The sequence below is a fragment of the Hypomesus transpacificus genome, chromosome 11 (assembly GCF_021917145.1).
Source record: "Hypomesus transpacificus isolate Combined female chromosome 11, fHypTra1, whole genome shotgun sequence".
In the NCBI taxonomy this organism is placed as follows: domain Eukaryota; kingdom Metazoa; phylum Chordata; class Actinopteri; order Osmeriformes; family Osmeridae; genus Hypomesus; species Hypomesus transpacificus.
In genome coordinates this window covers 15,818,541-15,837,622 of record NC_061070.1, presented here as the reverse complement: position 1 = coordinate 15,837,622, position 19,082 = coordinate 15,818,541, and the positions used below count along the sequence as shown (strand labels likewise).

At 47.9% G+C, this 19,082-nt stretch overlaps 1 protein-coding gene across 2 annotated transcripts in view; it reads right to left on the bottom strand.

Annotated features, from left to right (window-relative positions):
- The window catches only part of LOC124474247 (echinoderm microtubule-associated protein-like 6), a 42,381-nt gene that overhangs the window by 15,543 nt on the left and 7,756 nt on the right, over nucleotides 1-19,082 (bottom strand). For both annotated transcript variants that reach the window (XM_047030217.1, XM_047030218.1), the window contains exons 2-18: nucleotides 16,634-16,793; nucleotides 14,240-14,338; nucleotides 14,073-14,141; nucleotides 13,114-13,299; nucleotides 12,848-12,983; nucleotides 10,927-11,128; nucleotides 9,984-10,121; nucleotides 8,722-8,978; nucleotides 6,022-6,231; nucleotides 5,744-5,911; nucleotides 5,241-5,347; nucleotides 3,894-4,012; nucleotides 3,208-3,394; nucleotides 2,872-2,977; nucleotides 2,672-2,765; nucleotides 1,875-1,975; nucleotides 1,305-1,507 (exon numbers count right to left, since the gene is read on the bottom strand). In XM_047030217.1, coding sequence (XP_046886173.1) covers nucleotides 1,305-1,507; nucleotides 1,875-1,975; nucleotides 2,672-2,765; nucleotides 2,872-2,977; nucleotides 3,208-3,394; nucleotides 3,894-4,012; nucleotides 5,241-5,347; nucleotides 5,744-5,911; nucleotides 6,022-6,231; nucleotides 8,722-8,978; nucleotides 9,984-10,121; nucleotides 10,927-11,128; nucleotides 12,848-12,983; nucleotides 13,114-13,299; nucleotides 14,073-14,141; nucleotides 14,240-14,338; nucleotides 16,634-16,793 — 2,542 coding nt within the window. The remainder of the gene's footprint in view (nucleotides 1-1,304; nucleotides 1,508-1,874; nucleotides 1,976-2,671; nucleotides 2,766-2,871; nucleotides 2,978-3,207; nucleotides 3,395-3,893; nucleotides 4,013-5,240; nucleotides 5,348-5,743; nucleotides 5,912-6,021; nucleotides 6,232-8,721; nucleotides 8,979-9,983; nucleotides 10,122-10,926; nucleotides 11,129-12,847; nucleotides 12,984-13,113; nucleotides 13,300-14,072; nucleotides 14,142-14,239; nucleotides 14,339-16,633; nucleotides 16,794-19,082) is intronic.

Here is a 19,082-nt window from a genome sequence, read left to right as displayed (position 1 = left end):
TGTCTCTCCCTACCTTGCGCTCTTTCTGCGCTCTCCCTCGCCATCTCTTTCTCTGATGAAAGACTTGAGGAACCCCATCACATAGTCTAGGTTAACACCTCCTGACACCAACACCTGTCATTCTGACAGCTCTCTACAGGAACACAGCTCTGAGCCTCAGACAGCAACGTCTGGAATACCAAAACTTGGAGATAGGAGAGCATTGACAGGGAGCAATAACAAACAGAGAGATGATTTTGAGTCTTAGACAGACTCGAGAAACCGCAAAGACTTCTGTTATGTGCTTTTGATTCCCGCAAAGACTGCGGCTTGTATTTTGTTTTGTTACGTTTTAATTTTTAATTAATTTATTTGTATTACTTGTATCACTTGTGTTATTGACTTTTTTGACTTCTGAAATTCGTATATTCAACCATGTGGTCGAGCGCAGAGTTAACTTTTGATGAGCTTTTTGAGTAATGAAAAAGACTGGAACTGTACACAGCTGCACTTAAAGTGCAACTACTTAAAATACATATATAGACATGAGAGAGAAAGACAGTGTGTGTGTGTGTGTGTGAAAGAAAGAGAGTTAATGGTGATTGTTCCAGTGAAATTCTCAATGCATTTCCTTGAAAACAACACAATTGCTTCTTGTCCTTGAACTGAAGCCGGAAGCTAACGATCCATTTATCTAAGCACGGTTTCAGAGCATCATATTATGTGCTAATGTTGCTATATCAACCATCAGTGAAGGCATTATGATAACACACACACCCGGCTCAATGACAGGCTCCAAAATGACCATTTAGTCAAATGGTTTCCTAACGAGGTTGGCTCAATCACTTTGTCTAATGAGGCTGTGCTTGCCTCCAAACATTCAGAGAACTACAGTGACTCAACACATTTCCATCCAGCTCCTCATCAGAAGGCGGCTAAATTGAGAACTTAACGTTCATCAGAGCTGAACATGTTTATTTTCATATCCAGCAGCTGAATATGACACTTCAATACTCTACAAGCGAGATAGACTGAGTAAAAGGACGGGTGTGAACCAATTAAAGGTGTCTTAAACAACGAGCGGGCAAAAAATACAACAAGTTCAGTCAATCAGTCAGACAAGTTTGCCGTAACTGCCTCGATTAACTTAAAATACTGATAGAAATATAGAAAGACAGATCAAGTGTTTGTAAAGCTTTTTTTAAATGTCACAGAGGGCTTTACATACGCCCGTAGAACTGCATCTAAACCAACCTAAAGACTCGACCCTCAAGCTTTTTCTAACAAGGTAGATGAGACGGCTGAGACGGCACGTCATCCTCTACCTTGTCCAGGGAGAACATGGCGAAGACGGGGCCGTCGTGGGCCTTGATGGTCTTCAGCAGGGTGGGTTCCTTCCAGATGTACACGTCGCCCGTGACGGCGCCCGAGAACACCAGCTCCTCCGTGCGTCCGTAGCACACTGACATCATGCTCTCCAGCTTCCCCAGGTTCCCAAACACCCCCCTCCTGAAGGTGAGGCCCCCGCCTGAGGAAACCCACAGGGGGTCAATTCTGTTCAACACTGACAGGCCACGTAGCGGAGATATCAGTCGAAAATCCTGCTTTTCAACAACTAAAGTTGTCCCTCATTCTTACTAATTCTTACTTGTTATAAATTAAATATACCTGATTATAATCATAATATATACAGATGGGTTGAAATTTATTTTAAATTTGAATGATTATATAATATATACCTAATTATACTTTAATACTTGAAGAATTTAATCATTATTTATTTAGGGCCAAAAGTGACATCTAGGAGAGAGACAGGTTCTCTCCCAGGGTGAAACAGCCTTTAATGCAGTAACACCAGACAGACAGGTAGGGGGTAGAATACATGGTTGACCTACCTGCATGCTGCCAGAACTTGATGTGCTTCATACCCACTGTGACCAGCTTATCCATGAGGATCGGGTTACACTTCACCACAAACAGCTTGTCCTTGTGACCCCTGTGGCACACAAAACACCACCATGTCCATTATTGTAATTGTGTCATGCCCTGTAAGTCGTTACCAGTAAAAAGGGCTTATTCTTATCTTTCAATACATCAATTAATCAATATTTTGTCTTATCTATCATATTTAAAATCCAAAGTCCTGTGCAGTAGCAACAAAGCTGAATTAAGTACATAGAGCATCATACACAAGAGAAACCACACACACGTCACGACAGGAAAACTACAACCTTACATTATAGAGATTCAGAAGCCAAGATAAACTGAAGGGTCTTCAGGCGGGATTTAAATCTATCGAGGCTAGGGAAAGACTGGACACAGAGGAAGCCTGCTTCATGGCCTTGGGGCAGCAACAGAGAACGCACCATCATCCTCATCCTGTCATCTATAGCGTGGTGTTACAATTACATTATACAATCATCATCATCAACAGCTTCCTTTTCACTCTTATCTTCGTCCTCACAATCTTCTTACATTTAGTCATTTCTTAGACGCTCTTATCCAGAGCGACTTACAGTAAGTACAGGGATATTCCTCCCGAGGCAAGTAGGGTGAAGTGCCTTGCCCAGGGACACAATGTCATATGGCATTCGAACCGGCAACCTTCTGATTGGTAGCCCGATTCCCTAACCGCTCAGTCATCTGACCCCCCTTCACAGCTGACTGTGAATGAAGAGGGTGTTAGCAGTACCTGCCAGTGGCCAGCTTCTCTCCTTTCTTCCAGTCCCACACCACGATAGAATGGTACTCGTCTATCCCGACAGACACCAGGGTCTTGCCATCCGCTGCACAGGGGGAGCAGCAACAACACAGGTCAATACACACACACACACACTCACAAACCCACACACACATATACAAACATACACACACTCACACACAGTGACGTACCGGAAAAGTCGAGGGCACACACTCCTCTCTGGTGGTGGCCCTTTAAGAGGGAGAAACACTTGAGGGTCTGGATGTCCCACACATGGATGGCTGGGTCCCTGCCTACCTGCAGACACCACACACACACACACACACACACACACACACACACACACACAGAAGAAGGACTAGTGTCACCTACACACACGACACAAGTGTGTGTGTGAGCGTGAGAGAGAGAGAGAGAGTGTCTGGTAGAATATGGTAGAATATTGCCAGTTTGTGTCTGTGCAACTTGTGAGTGTATCCATTGTCTGCATTCTGTGAGTGTGCGTGTGCGTGTGCATGAGTCAGTACCTGCCCAGTAGCAGCATAGTCCTTGAGTGGGTGCACAGTGAGACAGAGGATGTCGTCATCGTGGCCCAGGTAGAAACGCTGCACGTGTTGCTGTCTGTTGTAGACCACGCCCACCGCCGCCACATGATACACCACCTCGCCTGTCTGCGTGTAGAACAGGTTGTTCCTGCAGTCGTAACCACGGTACCTGCCCACACACACACACACAACCCAACACCAAGTTTTTCTGTGAGGAGAACTCCAGGCTTTCGAAATGAAAACAAGACTCACACTTTTTGACAAATTGTTTTCAAGTGGCCTGTGGAGTGAGGAATTCTAAATGAGCAAGTCCAGTGTGTATGTGTGTGTGTGTGTGTTCCTCTGTTCAAACACTTGAATTTCTGCCTCCCTAGCAGGGGGTCTGCAAGCCTGACTGAGAACAGGAAAGGGTATTAAGGGACAAATGCCTGCCAGCACTGGGAAAGATTACAGCTCCACAGAGACTGCTGAATAAGGAATTTCGCACGCCTTTGAAAAGATTTTGGAAACAAATGTACACTAACGGAAAGCTTCAAAAATGTTGACAGGCTGACCCAACATGTTTGAAATGCCCGTCTCTATGGAGATTGAAGAGGTTTTGATTTTGCGTGCAGCAAATATGAACACACACGCACAGACACACACAGACACAGAGAACGTGGTCCTACCCGTGGACAAACTGGAGCCTCAGTCCTTCATCTGGGCCTCGCTGGCGCTTCAGAGAGCCCACTTGCAGCTTCTTCTCTCTCCCCTGCTGTCTGAGCTGAGGCAGGTCCTCCTTATACACCTGCACGCACGCACACGCACACACACACGCGCACGCGCACACACACGCACGCGCACGCACGCACACGCGCGCACGCACGCACGCACACACACACGCGCGCACGCGCACACGCACACACGCACACACGCACACACGCACACACACACACACACACACACACACAACATGCTGGACATTATCATCATCATCCTATAGTACATTATTATCATCCTCATGACTGCCAACACAGAATAAGCAGGCTGACTGAATCACATTCTTATCTGTTTACATAACATTCAACTAGGATGTTGTTGTAAAACGTAACACATGATGATCTTGTTTAAATCCTACCTCAGCGCATTAAACACAATATGCTTCAGCCAACCAGAAAATAAACAGCCTAATTACGAAATGTTAAGTGATACAAAACATACTAAAGTGAGCTGGAAGAGACAGCCTTTTAATTTCACCTGCAGTAGAAACTTTCATGAAGGACACTTATTGATCTGTCGGCTTCTTGCTATCTACACACAGCACATGGCGCTGCTCCGGGGAACCATGGTAACCGCATCGTCACGGCGACAGATGCAGCAGCCAGCTGCCGATAAAGATAAGGCATGCGGTGGATGCCATGGCAACCCCCGGTGTTCTCTGAGCGAGCGCTAGACCGTCTCGGCAGCGATCCCGATACAAAGCTGCTGATAGCAGAGTCCATATTAGAATATCTTATCTCTCCACTCTTCCACCCTCCTCTCCTCATCGCCCAGCCACTTGCTACAAAGTCAGTCAGAATCACGGTATCTCAACTCGGCACCTTGTCTGACTTTGTTGAGCTTCTGACAATGTCTGTGTCAGGATTAAAAGCCATTTTGATTGACAAAAGGCCACAGTGACTCAATAAAGACTTGATAATGACAGAATCCCAGACAGAATCACAGCAGGCACAGATCTTTCGTAGTTTGCTGTCTTTAGTCCATCATCAGCACAGCAGGCACAGATCTGCCGTAGTTTACTGTCTTTAGTCCAGTATCAGCACAGCAGGCACAGATCTGCCGTAGTTTGCTGTCTTTAGTCCAGCATCAGCACAGCAGGCACAGATCTGCCGTAGTTTGCTGTCTTTAGTCCAGCATCAGCACAGCAGGCACAGATCTGCCGTAGTTTGCTGTCTTTAGTCCAGCATCAGCACAGCAGCAAAGCCCCAGGGAAGGCTGGGTTTCTCTTTAATGTTTTTAATGTTACAGTACAGTACCTGTCTGTCGTAGTTGATCTGTGTCTCCTGTTCAATGTCAGAATCCAGTTCTGGAACATCAGACATGTCAGAGTCGGACTCCTCGCTGTTAGAGTCTGCATGGTCATCTGGGAGAAAGAGTGACAGAGAGAGAGAGCAAAAATTGATATAAATGAATAATCTCAGGCATCAATCCATGAACCTACAGCACACTGGTCTCTGGTATGAGATTATGAAGCTTGCTGGCACACTGGCTATCCATACCGACCTACAGGTCAGTCTTCTGGACTTACTGCTGGTGTCCTGGCAGCCCTATAAGTGTCCTGCTGTATGTTGGTGTTTCTCCTTGTCTTCTTTGGGGGTATAGTCTGGTTTAGGGGCAGTTCTATGGGTGTATGTGAAGCTCTCTGTGGAATGGCTTGTATAAAGGGCTATGCAAATGAAATGCAATGATGATTTCATGATATTGGTGCGTATATAAGTGTGTCTCCACAATGTATTGGTCCATAACTCAGAGTGGGTACCTTGTACGTTGGTCTCTATGATGCCGTTGATGACACCCTCAGGAAGGAACCGCCACTGGAACACAGAATGGTCCGCACCGCCCGTGGTCAACACCCACTGGAGGTCATGTGACCAGTGCACATTGGTCACATGAGCAGAGTGGCCGACGAACTTCTTGAATTTGGCTCCTGGACACAGACAGAGAGAGAGAGCTAGAAAAACAGTGTGTGTGTGTGTGTGAGAGAGAGAAAGAGAACTTGACATCTGGCCATTTAACGTTTTGTGGATATTTCCAGACCTTTCTTCAAGCAGGGGAAGCGGAACAGTTTGACGAGACCGAAGTCGTCCCCGGTGACCAAAACGGCGCTGGCGTAGTTGGCGTCCACTGAGTTGATGTCGCTGATGTTTGTGTACTTGGGCCAGATCCCGCTCACCTCTGGACCAATCACACTGGTCCACGAGCTCCAGTGGATCCCTTTCACTTCCTCCTTAGTCAGCTGCTTCCCAGCTGCAAAGGAAGATCATAAAATAGATCAATTATTATCTCTGCCATGAGTTTCTTACAAAGTGGTCACTCTGGTGACAGTTATCCTGTCAATTTGAAGTCCTGTTTATGAAGAAGCAGGGTCTTTCAAGCAAGGTCTTTCTAGCAAGTTTTTCTGACCTGCTATTGACCAGGTCGATTAGTGTCTAATGATGAACTCACCCTTCTCCTCCCTAACCATACTCTGGAAAGAGGTGTGGGTAGTAATTATACAGCCCTTCCTGAAGTTACAAGTAATTGGAACAAAGGAGAAAACAAACAGAAAGCAGAACCAAACCCTGGAGCTAGGATCCTGTCTGTCTGGAGGCCTAAATCACCTGTAGAGCGTTCTTTTAATTAGGGTTCGCCGCACAGGGTGGGTAGTTGTGTGTGTGTGTGCTCTGTGTGTATGTGCTGATGTGTGTGCGTGTGCGTGTCTTGATTCCCCCCCGAGGAGGAAGGAGCAGACTGTTATCCGGGCATCTTTTTTGGACTAGGGAAATGAGAGAAATCATTCATCCTTCAAGATCTCATCTGCAGCACTCTGGTGACTTGTCTAATTACGTCTGCTATGAAATTCCCCTGACTTCTGTAATTGTGAGATAACGTGACATGAACAGGTCACAGAAAACATGATGCAGCATGTACAAACAATTCAGCCTACACACACAAATGACAAAACTTGAATGCAATTTAAAGAGGCAGACAATGCTCTCTCTCTCTCTCTCTCTCTCTCTCTCTCTCTCTCTCTCTCTCTCTCTCTCTCTCTCTCTCTCTGTCTCTCTGTCTCTGTCTCTGTCTCTCTCTCTCTCTCTCTCTCTCTCTCTCTCTCTCTCTCTCTCTCCCTCCCTCTTTCTCTTTCTCTTTCTCTCTCCATCCCCCTCTCTCTCTCTCTCCCTTTCTAACCCTTGCTCTTCCTCTCTAATCTGCCCTTTCTCTCTTTCTAAACCTCCTTTTCTTCCTAATCCTCTCTTTCTCTCTCTCTAACCCATATCTTTCTTTCTCTGTCCTTCTCGTCATTCTTTCCCCCCTCCCTTCTCTCTGCTTCTCTTCTTTCTGGGGTGTCACCTGTGGTGGCCTTCTGGCCGTCACTGAAGACAGTCTGTCTCTTCTCTGACACTTAACACCTAAGGACATCCCTGAGTCACACACACTGACAAGTCCACTCTCTCTCTCTCTCTCTCTCACACACACACACACACACACACACACACACACACACACACACACACACACACACACACACACACACACACACACACACACACACACACACACACACACACACACACACACTCACACATATATGGGAAAGTGTGTGCTGTGTGGGAGTGAGAGAGGAGGCAGATGAGCTGTCTAGATGTTCAGCGATCACGACGTAGAGAGCTGTCTTTCCAGGAAACACTGACAACATAAGAGATGAGAGAGGAAGGTACAATCACGTCTCTGTGTGTTTGCTTGTGTGTGTGTTTGCTTGTGTGTATGTGTGTGCGTACCCTGCATGAGACTTCACTAGCTGCCATCCACCTCCTCCTCAATGTGCCTGTGGTAATTGCTGTTTACCGTCAGGCTGATGGCTGTGTGTATAAATACTGAACAATTCGCTGGATGAGAACACATCAACAGTTCCAGTCCAGACAGTTTTCACAGACTAAGGTACCATGAGGATGAGGGGGGGGAGAGGTGAGGTGAAGGGAGGTGAGGTGAGAGGTGAAGAGAGGGGAAGGGAGGTAAGGTGAGAGGTGAGGAGAGGGGAAGGGAGGTGAGGTTAAGGGAGGTGAGGTGAAAGGTGAGGAGAGGGGAAGGGAGGTGAGGTGAGAGGTGAAGAGAGGAGAAGGGAGGTGAGGTGAGAGGTGAGGAGAGGGGAAGGGAGGTGAGGTTAAGGGAGGTGAGGTGAGAGGTGAGGAGAGGGGAAGGGAGGTGAGGTGAGAGGTGAAGAGAGGAGAAGGGAGGTGAGGTGAGAGGTGAGGAGAGGGGAAAGGAGGTGAGGTGAGAGGTGAGGAGAGGTCAAGGGAGGTGAGAGGTGAGGAGAGGGGAGGGGAAGGGAGAAGAGTGGATGATAGGAAAGGAGAGGTGAGGACAGTGTAAGGCCTGCAGGACCCTTCTCTCACCAAAAAGTGAGTCATTCCCACAGTGGAAATAGACACGGTCACCATGCTGAAACAGCAGGATAGAAAAAGTGCAGACAGTGGTTTTAACTAAACCGTCTATGTCAATCCAGAATGCACAGCACATATTCCTCTTCCAGACAAAACATCCTTAGATCTTTAGTTTGACTTTGAGATGGACTCAGTCAATAGACTAAACATCAATAGGAAGTTCTCTCTATGATCCAAACATTATCTCTGATGTAACATGACTGGATAGATGAAAGCACATGTTCTTGAACACGGCTGTTGACCAATCCTGTCATTTCCGATCATTGATTTTCCCAAGACTATACTTTGGACTCCATCCTGAGGGACTAAGACTCACTGGGCATGCGGTAGAACAGTCTCTCTCCGGCGCCATCGTTGGTCTGGAGGACCTTGCCGTCCACCGACCAGTCCAGATGAGTGATGAAACTGGACGACTTGTTGCACTCGCCCACCTTCTTGTAGCGCTGCGCCACGGCATACACATCCACCAGGCCGTCGTTAGAGCCCACCGCCAGGTAGGCGCCGTCCGGAGAGAACTTCATCTCGTGGATGACCTCCTTCCTGTCCTTGATGTGGACCACCTCTGTCATGTCCCTACGAGAGAGAGAGAGAGAGGGGGAGAGAGGGAGGGAGAGAGAGGGAGGGAAAGACAAAGGGACGGGCAAGAGAGAGACAGTTGAAGAGGCATATCCAGAGAAAGGGGGGGGAAGAGAATGGGAGGAAGGAAACTGGTTAACTTATGACAGATATACACAGAGAGAGAGAGAGAGAGAGAGAGAGAGAGAGAGAGAGAGAGAGAGAGAGAGAGAGAGAGAGAGAGAGAGAGATAGAGAGAGACAGAGAGAGACAGAGAGAGAAAAAGTCAAAAACGTAAAAGTCGCACTCTCTCCAACTACCAGCTTCCCAGGCAGAAACATCAACAGCAGCACAGCATTGCCCTCGCGAAGGGCTGCATTAAATCCAATCTCATCATAAAACTCCTTCTTTGCTACCACAGGCTGGAAGTCTTGATAGACTTCATGCAAATACGAGTGAAAGCCCACATCAAAGTGCTGTGTTGGAGGATTAGTCAGTTCAAACGTATTGATTAACGGCACAGTGGACCAATTTACTCTTCCGTGATGGAAGCAAGGCGGACCTAGGCTCTCAGGCTTGGAAATAGTAAATTAAACTGCAGCCTGCAATCAGACGGTAATATGATGAAATCTGTTGCTCGGTGGGGGGCTGTTAAATTGAGGCCAGGCTGTTGTTGCCGCTGTAACTGCAGACTGCTTCACTCTGTGCACTGTCTGTTTAGGATTTATCAGACACGATGAATGGAGACTTTGGCACTTTGATATTTTGCTATGTCACAGTTGCTCAGAGGCTTCAAGGTCTCACAGAGATTTGTAAAAAGAAGTGTGTTGAGACTTTTGAGAACCTTCAAAAAACATCTAATATATGTATTCATTTAAACAAAACACTCCATAGAAATCATTCAAAACACAAAATGAAGCCCTCTCTCAGAAGATGAGTGTGAGAAATATGAGGGTTTTGCTGTAGAAAGTGGGTGAATACAGGCTAGATATGTGTGTGTGTCTGTGTGTGTGTGGTAGCTACCTGACTCGAAGCACAGTGAATGAGCCATCCTTCATGCCCAGGGCCAGCTGGGAACCATCGTTGTTGAATGACACGCTACGGACCGCCTCCTCCATGTTGCATCGCGCGATCAGGGCGTGGTCAGCCAGGCTCCACAACCTAGGGAGCATCAGACGGACGCATGCTCAGACCAATCAGCAGTGAGCGGCAGAGCACTGGCAAATCACTGCAGACTATAGTAACGTATACAGATTAATGAGCCATGATAACTTTAGCAGAAGTTATCAAGAATCGCAGTTAAAACTGCAGTGAACCGACCAAAATCACAGACAGCTAGCACGACAAAAGTTTATAATGAGCTTGTTAAGACTGCGAGATGAAGGTTTGAATTAAGTTGTTGACATGCTGCTGGTGTTCTTCTGTCTCTTCCTCTGTGTATGTATGTGTGTGAGTGTGAGTGTGTGCGTGTGCGTGAGTGTGTGTGTGTGTGAGTGTGTGCGTGTGCGTGAGTGTGTGTGTGAGTGTGTGCGTGAGTGTGTGTGTCAGACTAATTGGCTCCCTGGTTGTACCCATAAAGAGCCGTGTCCCTACGAAGAGCGGTGGTATATTCTGGAGGGATTGGTCATGGTGTCCTAGAGTTAGCAGGTGTGACACCTCATTATCACATAAACAAATACACACAAACACACACACACACACTGAGATATTTGTACTGAGGCTGCCATTTGACAGCTCTATAGTGATACTTAGTATAGTAGATCTTTCTGGAAGCAGAGCTGTAGCATTCTGAACTCTGGAGGAAAGTGGTGGATTGGAGAAGGATTAAGACATGGTGTGTAGAGAGTTGGTGTGCAAAGGATTGTGTGTCTGGAAGAGACAGCGAGTGGATGTGCGTTTGTGAAGCCCTTCTGACAGGTTGTACGATTTGGATTAAGCTGGTGGAAAAAACTGGAGGTTGTCTGACCGGACGGAACGGTCGTCACTGCCCGTCACTGCCAGGGGCTTCTTGGGGTGGACATCCAACGCCCAGAGTTCCCCCTCACAGTGGCCCTGCATGATGAGCAGGGGCTTGTCCCTGTCCCGGACCATCACTTCGAAGATCTCACTGTCCTGGGTGCCGGCCAGGATTCGGTCAGCACGCCAGCACACACTACGGATGGACAGACCTGACGAGAGAGAGAGACAGAGGTGGAAGTGATGGGGGGGATCAGATGGCTGAGCGGTGAGGGAGTCACACTATTAAACAGAAGGTTGTTGGTTCGATTCACCCCCGTGCCCAAATGACATTGTGACCTTGGGCAAAGCACTTCACCCTACTTGCCTCGGGGAGAATATCCCTGTACTTACTGTAAGTCGCTCTGGATAAGAGCGTGTGCTAAATGACTAAATGTAAATGTCATGTAATGTAAATGTAAGTGTGATGGGAATCAACTATAGAGAGTGGAAGAAGTCACAGAGCGTCTGAAGGACATCCATTCTGAAAATGAGGAATAACGTGTTGCCTTTCAGTCTTCAACTGTCAGTGCACAAAATCTTCTCCCGGCGTAATCTCATTAACGCAAAATGTTTTTGTTCGCTGGAGCAAAAATAAACTGATAAAGAAACACCCAGCAACCAAAACCTTGCATGCTGACAACAGTAAACAGACGTCCTAAACAGACAACAGAGAACCTGGCAACCGCCAACAAGGCAAGCTATTTGTGAATACACGATTACACAGTTACAATAAATACCTGGCAACCAAAACTAGGTGAACCAGGGTCAATTAGCTCTGTTGAACAAACTTCAGCTGTGACCCCTTGGGGTGTTCCAGTCAAGTGTAATTACTGTGTGCCATTCTGCATACAGGGGAAATGCAAACACTTACAGTAGTGTAGAGTCTACACTGTAGACTATACAATATATTACCCTTACTCAAACATTGGCCTCATAGAATAGTTGTAGGATTTCCTTATATATTCTAGGCAGCCAAACTTTTTTATCGTCCGTCTTCGAATGAAAAGTCAAACACACACATATTTACACACACACAGAAGGACATTAGCTTTTACCAGCACAGAACAGAGGAGAGGAGGAGAGGAGAACATAGGAGAGGGGGAAAAAAAGTAAAGGGCTTCCTTTTAGAAGGAGAGGAGATGAATAAGGAGCTCATTATTTAAGAGGGCAGAAATTTGGAGAGAAAATACTCAAGAGACCAGCACACCATGTGATGTTAGCTGTCCACACACACACTATGTGATGTTAGCACCCTACACACACACCATGTGATGTTAGCACTCCACACACACCCCCACCCACAAACTACACATCTGAAGCTTGCATGTCGACCTGCATGTCAGGAAAGAAAACTCACATTCTTAATCTCGACACACACTCTTTCCCTTTCCTGTGAGCTTAGACACGGTCTATTGCTCAACCAATCTATCATTCCCTCATCCCTCCCATATATCTTTCCTACCTCCCCCCTCCCCCTCTTTAATTACCCAGAACTCCCCCAGGGAGTGAGACAGACAAGCAGAGTGTGACATGGTTTTGATCGGCCCAGGGCCCCCATGCTGCCATGGCGACCCGCAGGACTGAGAGACTGGGAATGTTAGCCGCTAACGTTGCCTAGCATAGCTAAACCCCTCTGTGATGTTTAATAGATCACAGGCACTAACAATTAGCCCATCGCTAACTTCACACCTGCTCCTGTCTCTGTCAATTAACAACAGTGATGGCTGGAGAGTCCACTGAGAACTCTAAAAGCTTCTCTCGGTGTTGCCGGTAGTGTGAAATTGGAGTGAGCGTACCAACGATTGGCTGAGCATTCTGGGTAAATAACATCATCTTCAAGAGTCGAGCCTTCCCTCAACTCTTGACCAAACGGTCGGGAAGCGACCTACCTTTGTAGCCCTGCTCTGCCTCACGGAGGTCCACCTTGGTGATGGGCTTGAAGTCCACGTCCCAGAGCCTGATACAGCCATCACGACCCCCTGTGGCAAAACCCTCCTCACAGGCATACATACTGAAGATGCCGGCCTAAACACACACACACACACATTACACAATATATTGTATCCCAACCAGGGTATACTGTACTTCAAACAGATCCCAGCTCAAGTGTGAGTTTAAGTCCAAGGATTCAGGTGAAGCAGCACATGTGACTCACCCCGTGAGCAGCCTGCACTGTGCGGACAAGGTTGAGCCCCTTCCACACGTATATGTCACCGTTCAGCGCCCCCGAGTACGTGATGTCATCTTTGGCCGACGCCACACACAGGATGGTCTGAAGGTCGCCAGTTTTGCCGAATATCCCTCGCTTAGGAGTCAAGGAGTTTCCACACAGAGCCCAGAACTACGAGGGAGGGATGAAGATGGAGAGAAAGGGTGACATAAATAGAGACAGAAAGAAAGAGAAGGAGAGTGAAATAAAAGCCATTCTTGAGAGTGTAAGGGTATGTGCGTCGATCCTACAGTTGCGTGTGCATTTGGCGTAAGAGCACCTCAACGTTGTATATTCGAGTGTATGTTGTGTACACAGTGGGAGAAAGAGCAGGAGAAATGTGTGCACTGTATGTGTTGGTGCATTGCACAGTACGTGTGTGTAAGCATGCGATTGAGAGCGAGAGAGGAAGATGTGTGTGTGTGTTTGTGTGTACGCACGAGGAACTGAAAGAAAACATATGAATGTATGTGCGTGCGTGTGTCAAGGGGTCAGTAGAGAACACAGCCCCTCAGGAGCTAAATGACAGAGAACATTACTGCTTTAGACCCAATGGAGAGGGGCGTCCCCCAACTGCTCTTCACAGGGCTCCCGTCCTCTCTCCAGACCGGCTAGAGCTGCAAGCCAGCCTCTTCTAGACTGAGCTGTCAGTGTCAACTTAAGCCCTCTACTCTAACCGTTTTATGCAAAGCATATGGCTACAGACCATAACAACGGATTGCTAGACTTTTAGCCAAGTCTGGTGCTGCCAAAAGCCTTCTGTGAAGTTTATTGGTTAGTTGACCCGGATGTGTTCATTTGAAGCAGGACTGAAGTAGGTGTAGGATTCAATGTGTGTCCTCCATCTAGTGCTGGCTGCAGCTGGTCTCCCTAGCCAGTGTCTCTCCTCCAGCTCAGGGTCTCACCTTTATGTGTTTCACTCCACAGCTCACCAGCCGGTGCTGCTGAAAGGGATCCCAGGATATATCGAAGATCTGAAAGACAGCCAAACCATCAACACGTGCACACAAACACACACAGACACTTAAACAAACACACACACAACCACAAACACATCCAGACGCACGCCCACCCTATCTGAATGTCCGGTTGCTGTGGCCAAGATTTTTCCTTTTTTCCAGTCCCAAACACACACTGTGTTTTTGGCATCCAGCCCCACAGAAGCGAGGCGCTGGAGGGAAGGAGAGAGGCAAACAGAGAGAGAGAGAGAGCAAGACAGAGATAGAAAAAGAGAGAAGGAGAGAGAGAGAGAGAGAGAGAGAGAGAGAGAGAGAGAGAGAGAGAGAGAGAGAGAGAGAGAGAGAGAGAGAGAGAGAGAGAAGGGATAATATTCATTAATCAGCACAGAAACACATTGACACAGGCTGCATCTATTCACATCAGCAGGGGAAGATGAGGAAATCTATTCATTTACAAATTGTAAATAGAGGGAAAGAGAGAGGTTTTCATCATGTTTTCATCTGCAGGAGGGGAGAAAGATGCAGTGTGAGAAGAGGGTGAGAGAGAGAGGGAGAGAGAGGGAGAGAGAGAGAGAGAGAGAGAGAGAGAGAGAGAGAGAGAGAGAGAGAGAGAGAGAGAGAGGGAGACAGATAGAGAGGAAATGATCAGTGAGTGAATGGCAGTGTTGCTACTGTATAAGACAGCTGCAGAGGAGTATTTGCTGTCCAACATGGCTAATACACCAGGCTGACCCTGTCTTCCCGCAGCGTGGGCTGGTAGTACTCTAAGCTGCTGAACGGAGAGGCGTTCCCTCTCTCAGTCTACGGGAAATTAGCATCGAAGCAGGTCAGTCTTGACATACATTTTTACATAAAATTTTGAGACTGATAAAGAAACAAGTCCATGAAAACATTTAGACTCAAAATGTAGACACAAAGTCATACAGTAATACTTATTATTAGATTGATAATACATTAGATTTAAACAGAGAGGTTGTTTCAGTTTTGGTTTTAGAAAAAAATACAGCTATTCTTGTCCTGAACAACACAAAAGGCCACAGGGCTGAATGCAGAAGGTCATCTGCTTGAATGAATAGGCATGTGTGTGTGTGTCTGTACCCTTGGTGTGTGTGCATGAGTAAATCTCAAACAAAACTGCATCCAGACCAGACAGCCACCTGTGTAATGTGTGTTGTTCTGGGGAGACTTCCTGTAGCTTCCAGGAAAGCAGCCCCACAATGCCTCTGTAAACAGGGTAATGAAATGATAACAGACAGTAATAACTTTATGATGGACCAGGGGCCTCCTGTTGGCTGCCCCTCCCTGCCTTCCTCTCCATGGCAACAACACAGTAGACACTGTAGACTCGCTCGGCAGGGCAAAGAAGGATTGGAGGTGTTTCCCTCTCTCCCTCCAAACCATTTCATTCATTTTTACTGAGCCCACCCCTCCCCATCTCTCTCGATGCCTTCCTCCCTTCTTCCACCTCTCTCTTTTGCTTCCCTCATCCGTCTTTTACTCCCTCTCCATCTCTCCCTCTCCCTCTCCCTCTCTCCCCCTCCCCCTCCGCCTTTCCCTCTCCCTCTCCCTCTCCCTCTCCAGGCCTCTGTATTGGCTCTGTCTCTCCTCGGCAGCCAATTACTTAAAGAAAAGGCAAACCCATCTCTCACCCCTGGCTCTCTCTGTGCCTCTCTCTCTCCATGCTGACTCCCTTCATTCGTCACTCGCGGTAAGCCGCTCAGGTGACGCTGCATTTGTCAACTCCAAATCACCATCTGAAGGCTGTGACAATAGCCACCTCCCTTCCTCTCTGCTTCTCCCTCCTTCTCTTCCCTCTGTCGTTCTCTTGTCCTATACTTTCCTGCCATGCCATCTATTTCTCTGTCCACCCTCGGTCTGTCGATTTTGCCCCCAGGCCTAAGTGCCCTCCATATATCTTGGTTAGCACTGTGTCAGACTCCAACAGGCCAGCATGTTCCCAACAGGCTGCTGTAACTGCATTCTGCATCTCCGCTCTCCCCATCTCCCCAGCCCCCTCTCTCTCATGTCTCTGTTCTCCCCCTGCCCCACTGCCCTTCCACTTCCTCCCTCATCGCCCCGCCCCTTTCCTCTTTCTCTCCGTCTCCAATCTCTCGTTCCTCTGCACACCAGTCTAAAGGTCAGAAAGAGGCATTCCCAGCATGCCCCACTAGTAAACACCAGCAAGTGATTAATGAGCTCCATACATCATTCCATACACATCCACACACACACACACACCCCACGGCAAATTACCCAGATGCCCTCAGGCCAACACAAGCTTGGCCACAATGGTGGGGTTGTGTTGGCCTGAGGGCATCTGGGTAATTTGCCGTGGGGTGTGTGTGTGTGTGGATGGAGGAACGAGAGATTGGAGACGGAGGCATATGAAAAGCGTGTGCCCGCATAGTGATGCGCTGGCGAGCGTAACACATCTGTCCATGCAAGTGTGTGTGACACACCCGTCCATACACGTGTGTGTGGTGTGGGTTGGCGCGTGTGCGACACACCTGTCCGTCGGCGCTGAAAGCGAGGCAGGCCACGCCGTGAGAGTGTCCGTCCTTCAGCAGGGAGACGGTCTGGACGCTGAAGGTGTCCCACACGCACACGTAGGGCTCCTTCCCCACCTGGCCCGTGGCCACCAGGGACCTCTCCGGGTGGAGAGCCAGGCTAGGCGGGAGAGAAGGAAACAGACCAAGAGGATGACATCCATGACTCAGTATCACCCGCCCCAAAATACATCGGAAAGACATACATTTGTATTACATCGTGCTTCCAGTGTGCCCTTTCCATTCCTACACCACTTTCTCTCCCAGTCTCCTCGCTCATCTGCCCTTTACCTCTCCTCTCCCTCCTCCCTCCCTCTCTTGTCGCTCTCGCTAAGGCTGGGCTGAAAAGAGAAACAGTCGTGCTGCAGAGCTGCAGAGCAGGCAGGTCACTAGGCTTCTTTAGAAGAGGGGCCCGGTCAGCTATAAATACACTTGCTTAATGGCACCATTACTCTGTGTGTGTGTGTCTGTGTGTATTTGAGTGAATGTGTACGTGTAAATGTTTGTGTGCGTGTGTTTGTGTGCACGTGTTAAAGGTTTGCGTGCGTGGGTGTTTGTGTGTGTGCGTGTGTTAATGGCATCATTACTGAAGTCTGACCAAGCGGCACACATTCGTTTGTCAGACTCCAAGCCACCAAGGGTCAGGCACCATTACAACACCAATGGACTATGGAGGAGAAGGATGTGTGTGTGTGTGTGCTGTAACCTTGGCCATACACTCCCTGTCCACAAGGGAAATATGACTGGTTGGACTAAAAGAGATTAGTTTTCCAAAAGCCTTATTGGCTGTTCAAGATACAGTATATCATGTTTGAATGTGAAGCATGTCTTCCCCAGGGCTGCATTGGCTCCCTTCTTAGATGTTACACTGAGTTAATGTAAATAAATCAGGATAAAATCCCTTCTGCCTCAAAGCCATCGAGAACTACAAAGCAATCCTGGCAAGTGCACACTCCGTTAACGTCAATAACTAATATGTTGACGTAACACTTCTCTTCACTAAACTTTACCCGAATCTCTCCTTTATTTCTTCTTCTCTCATTCCACCCCTGAGCACCTGCCTCTCCTCATGCCCCAGTCTGTCTCTTTCATCTCAAAGCCTCTTTCTGCATGAGTCTCCGGCTGTAAATCTGGTCTTGGAGCTTCGCCGGGAGCAGGGGGAGGGGCGGCGGGAGAGAGGAGGACTGAGCGAGAGACCAGAACGGAGAGAGAACAGAACAGAGAGAGAAGAAGAGAGAGAGTAAACAGAACGGAGAGAGAAGAAAAGAGAGAGAGAACAGAACAGAGAGAGCGGAAGAGAGAGAGAGAACAGAATGGAGAGAGAAGAAGAGAGAAAGAGAACAGAACGAAGAGAGAAGAAGAGAGCGAAAAGGTGGGGAAGACGGAGGGAAAATCCAACTCCACTCCTGGGAGGTTTCCCTTCTCACACAATATGGCAGTACACACACAGACAGACACACACACACACACACACAGACACACACACAGACAGACAGACACACACACACACACACACACACAGACAAACAGAGACAGTGAAAGGAGAATGAGCGAGAGATGGAAAGCTGGACAGAGAGAGAAACAGATATAGAAAGTCAGACAGAAACAGATAGAGATATAGAGAGATTTTGAGAGAAAGAGAGCGAGAGAAAGAAAGACCGAGATAAAGAGAGAGGGAGAGAGTGGTGTTGGCATGAGGCCTGCGGTGCTGCTGTGTAAGGGGTTTAGATGTGCAGCTTGGCTGTCAGTCAGGGCCAGAGGGTACCCAGGGAGCAGGGCGGAGTCACGAGAGGACAGGCCACAGCAGACACTCCATTCATGCAGGAGTGTGTGTGTGTGTTTGTGTGTGTGTGTGTGTGTGTTTGTGTGTGTGTGTGCGTGTATACAGAAAAGGCAACCCAGAGCAGTCTACATAAGTGTCACTGAACGCTTCATTGGTTGGCTTGTGTGGATCAGCAGAAAATGGACAAGTACACACGAAACACATTCAAACAGTACACACGGTTTTCTTCCTAACATTACTGTAAGACATCTCCCAACCGTATCATCGTGGTGGAAGCTGCAGTTGCAGCAGTGCATGGGATTCATTCACTCCCAGGTCTGAACGCCTGTCGTGCGTGTCTTAATGTTAAGTGAAAGACAACTCCATTTTGGTGGCTAAGAGAGAGAGAGACAGAGAGAGGGAGACTGAGAGAGAGACAGAGAGAGGGAGACTGAGAGAGACAGACAGAGATAGGGAGAGAGAGAGAGACAGAGAGAGGGAGACTGAGAGACAGAGACAGAGATAGGGAGAGAGATAGAGAGAGAGAGACAGAGAGAGGGAGACAGAGAGAGAGACAGAGATAGGGAGAGAGAGAGAGGGAGACAGAGAGAGGTAGGCAGAGATAGGGAGAGAGATAGAGAGAGAGAG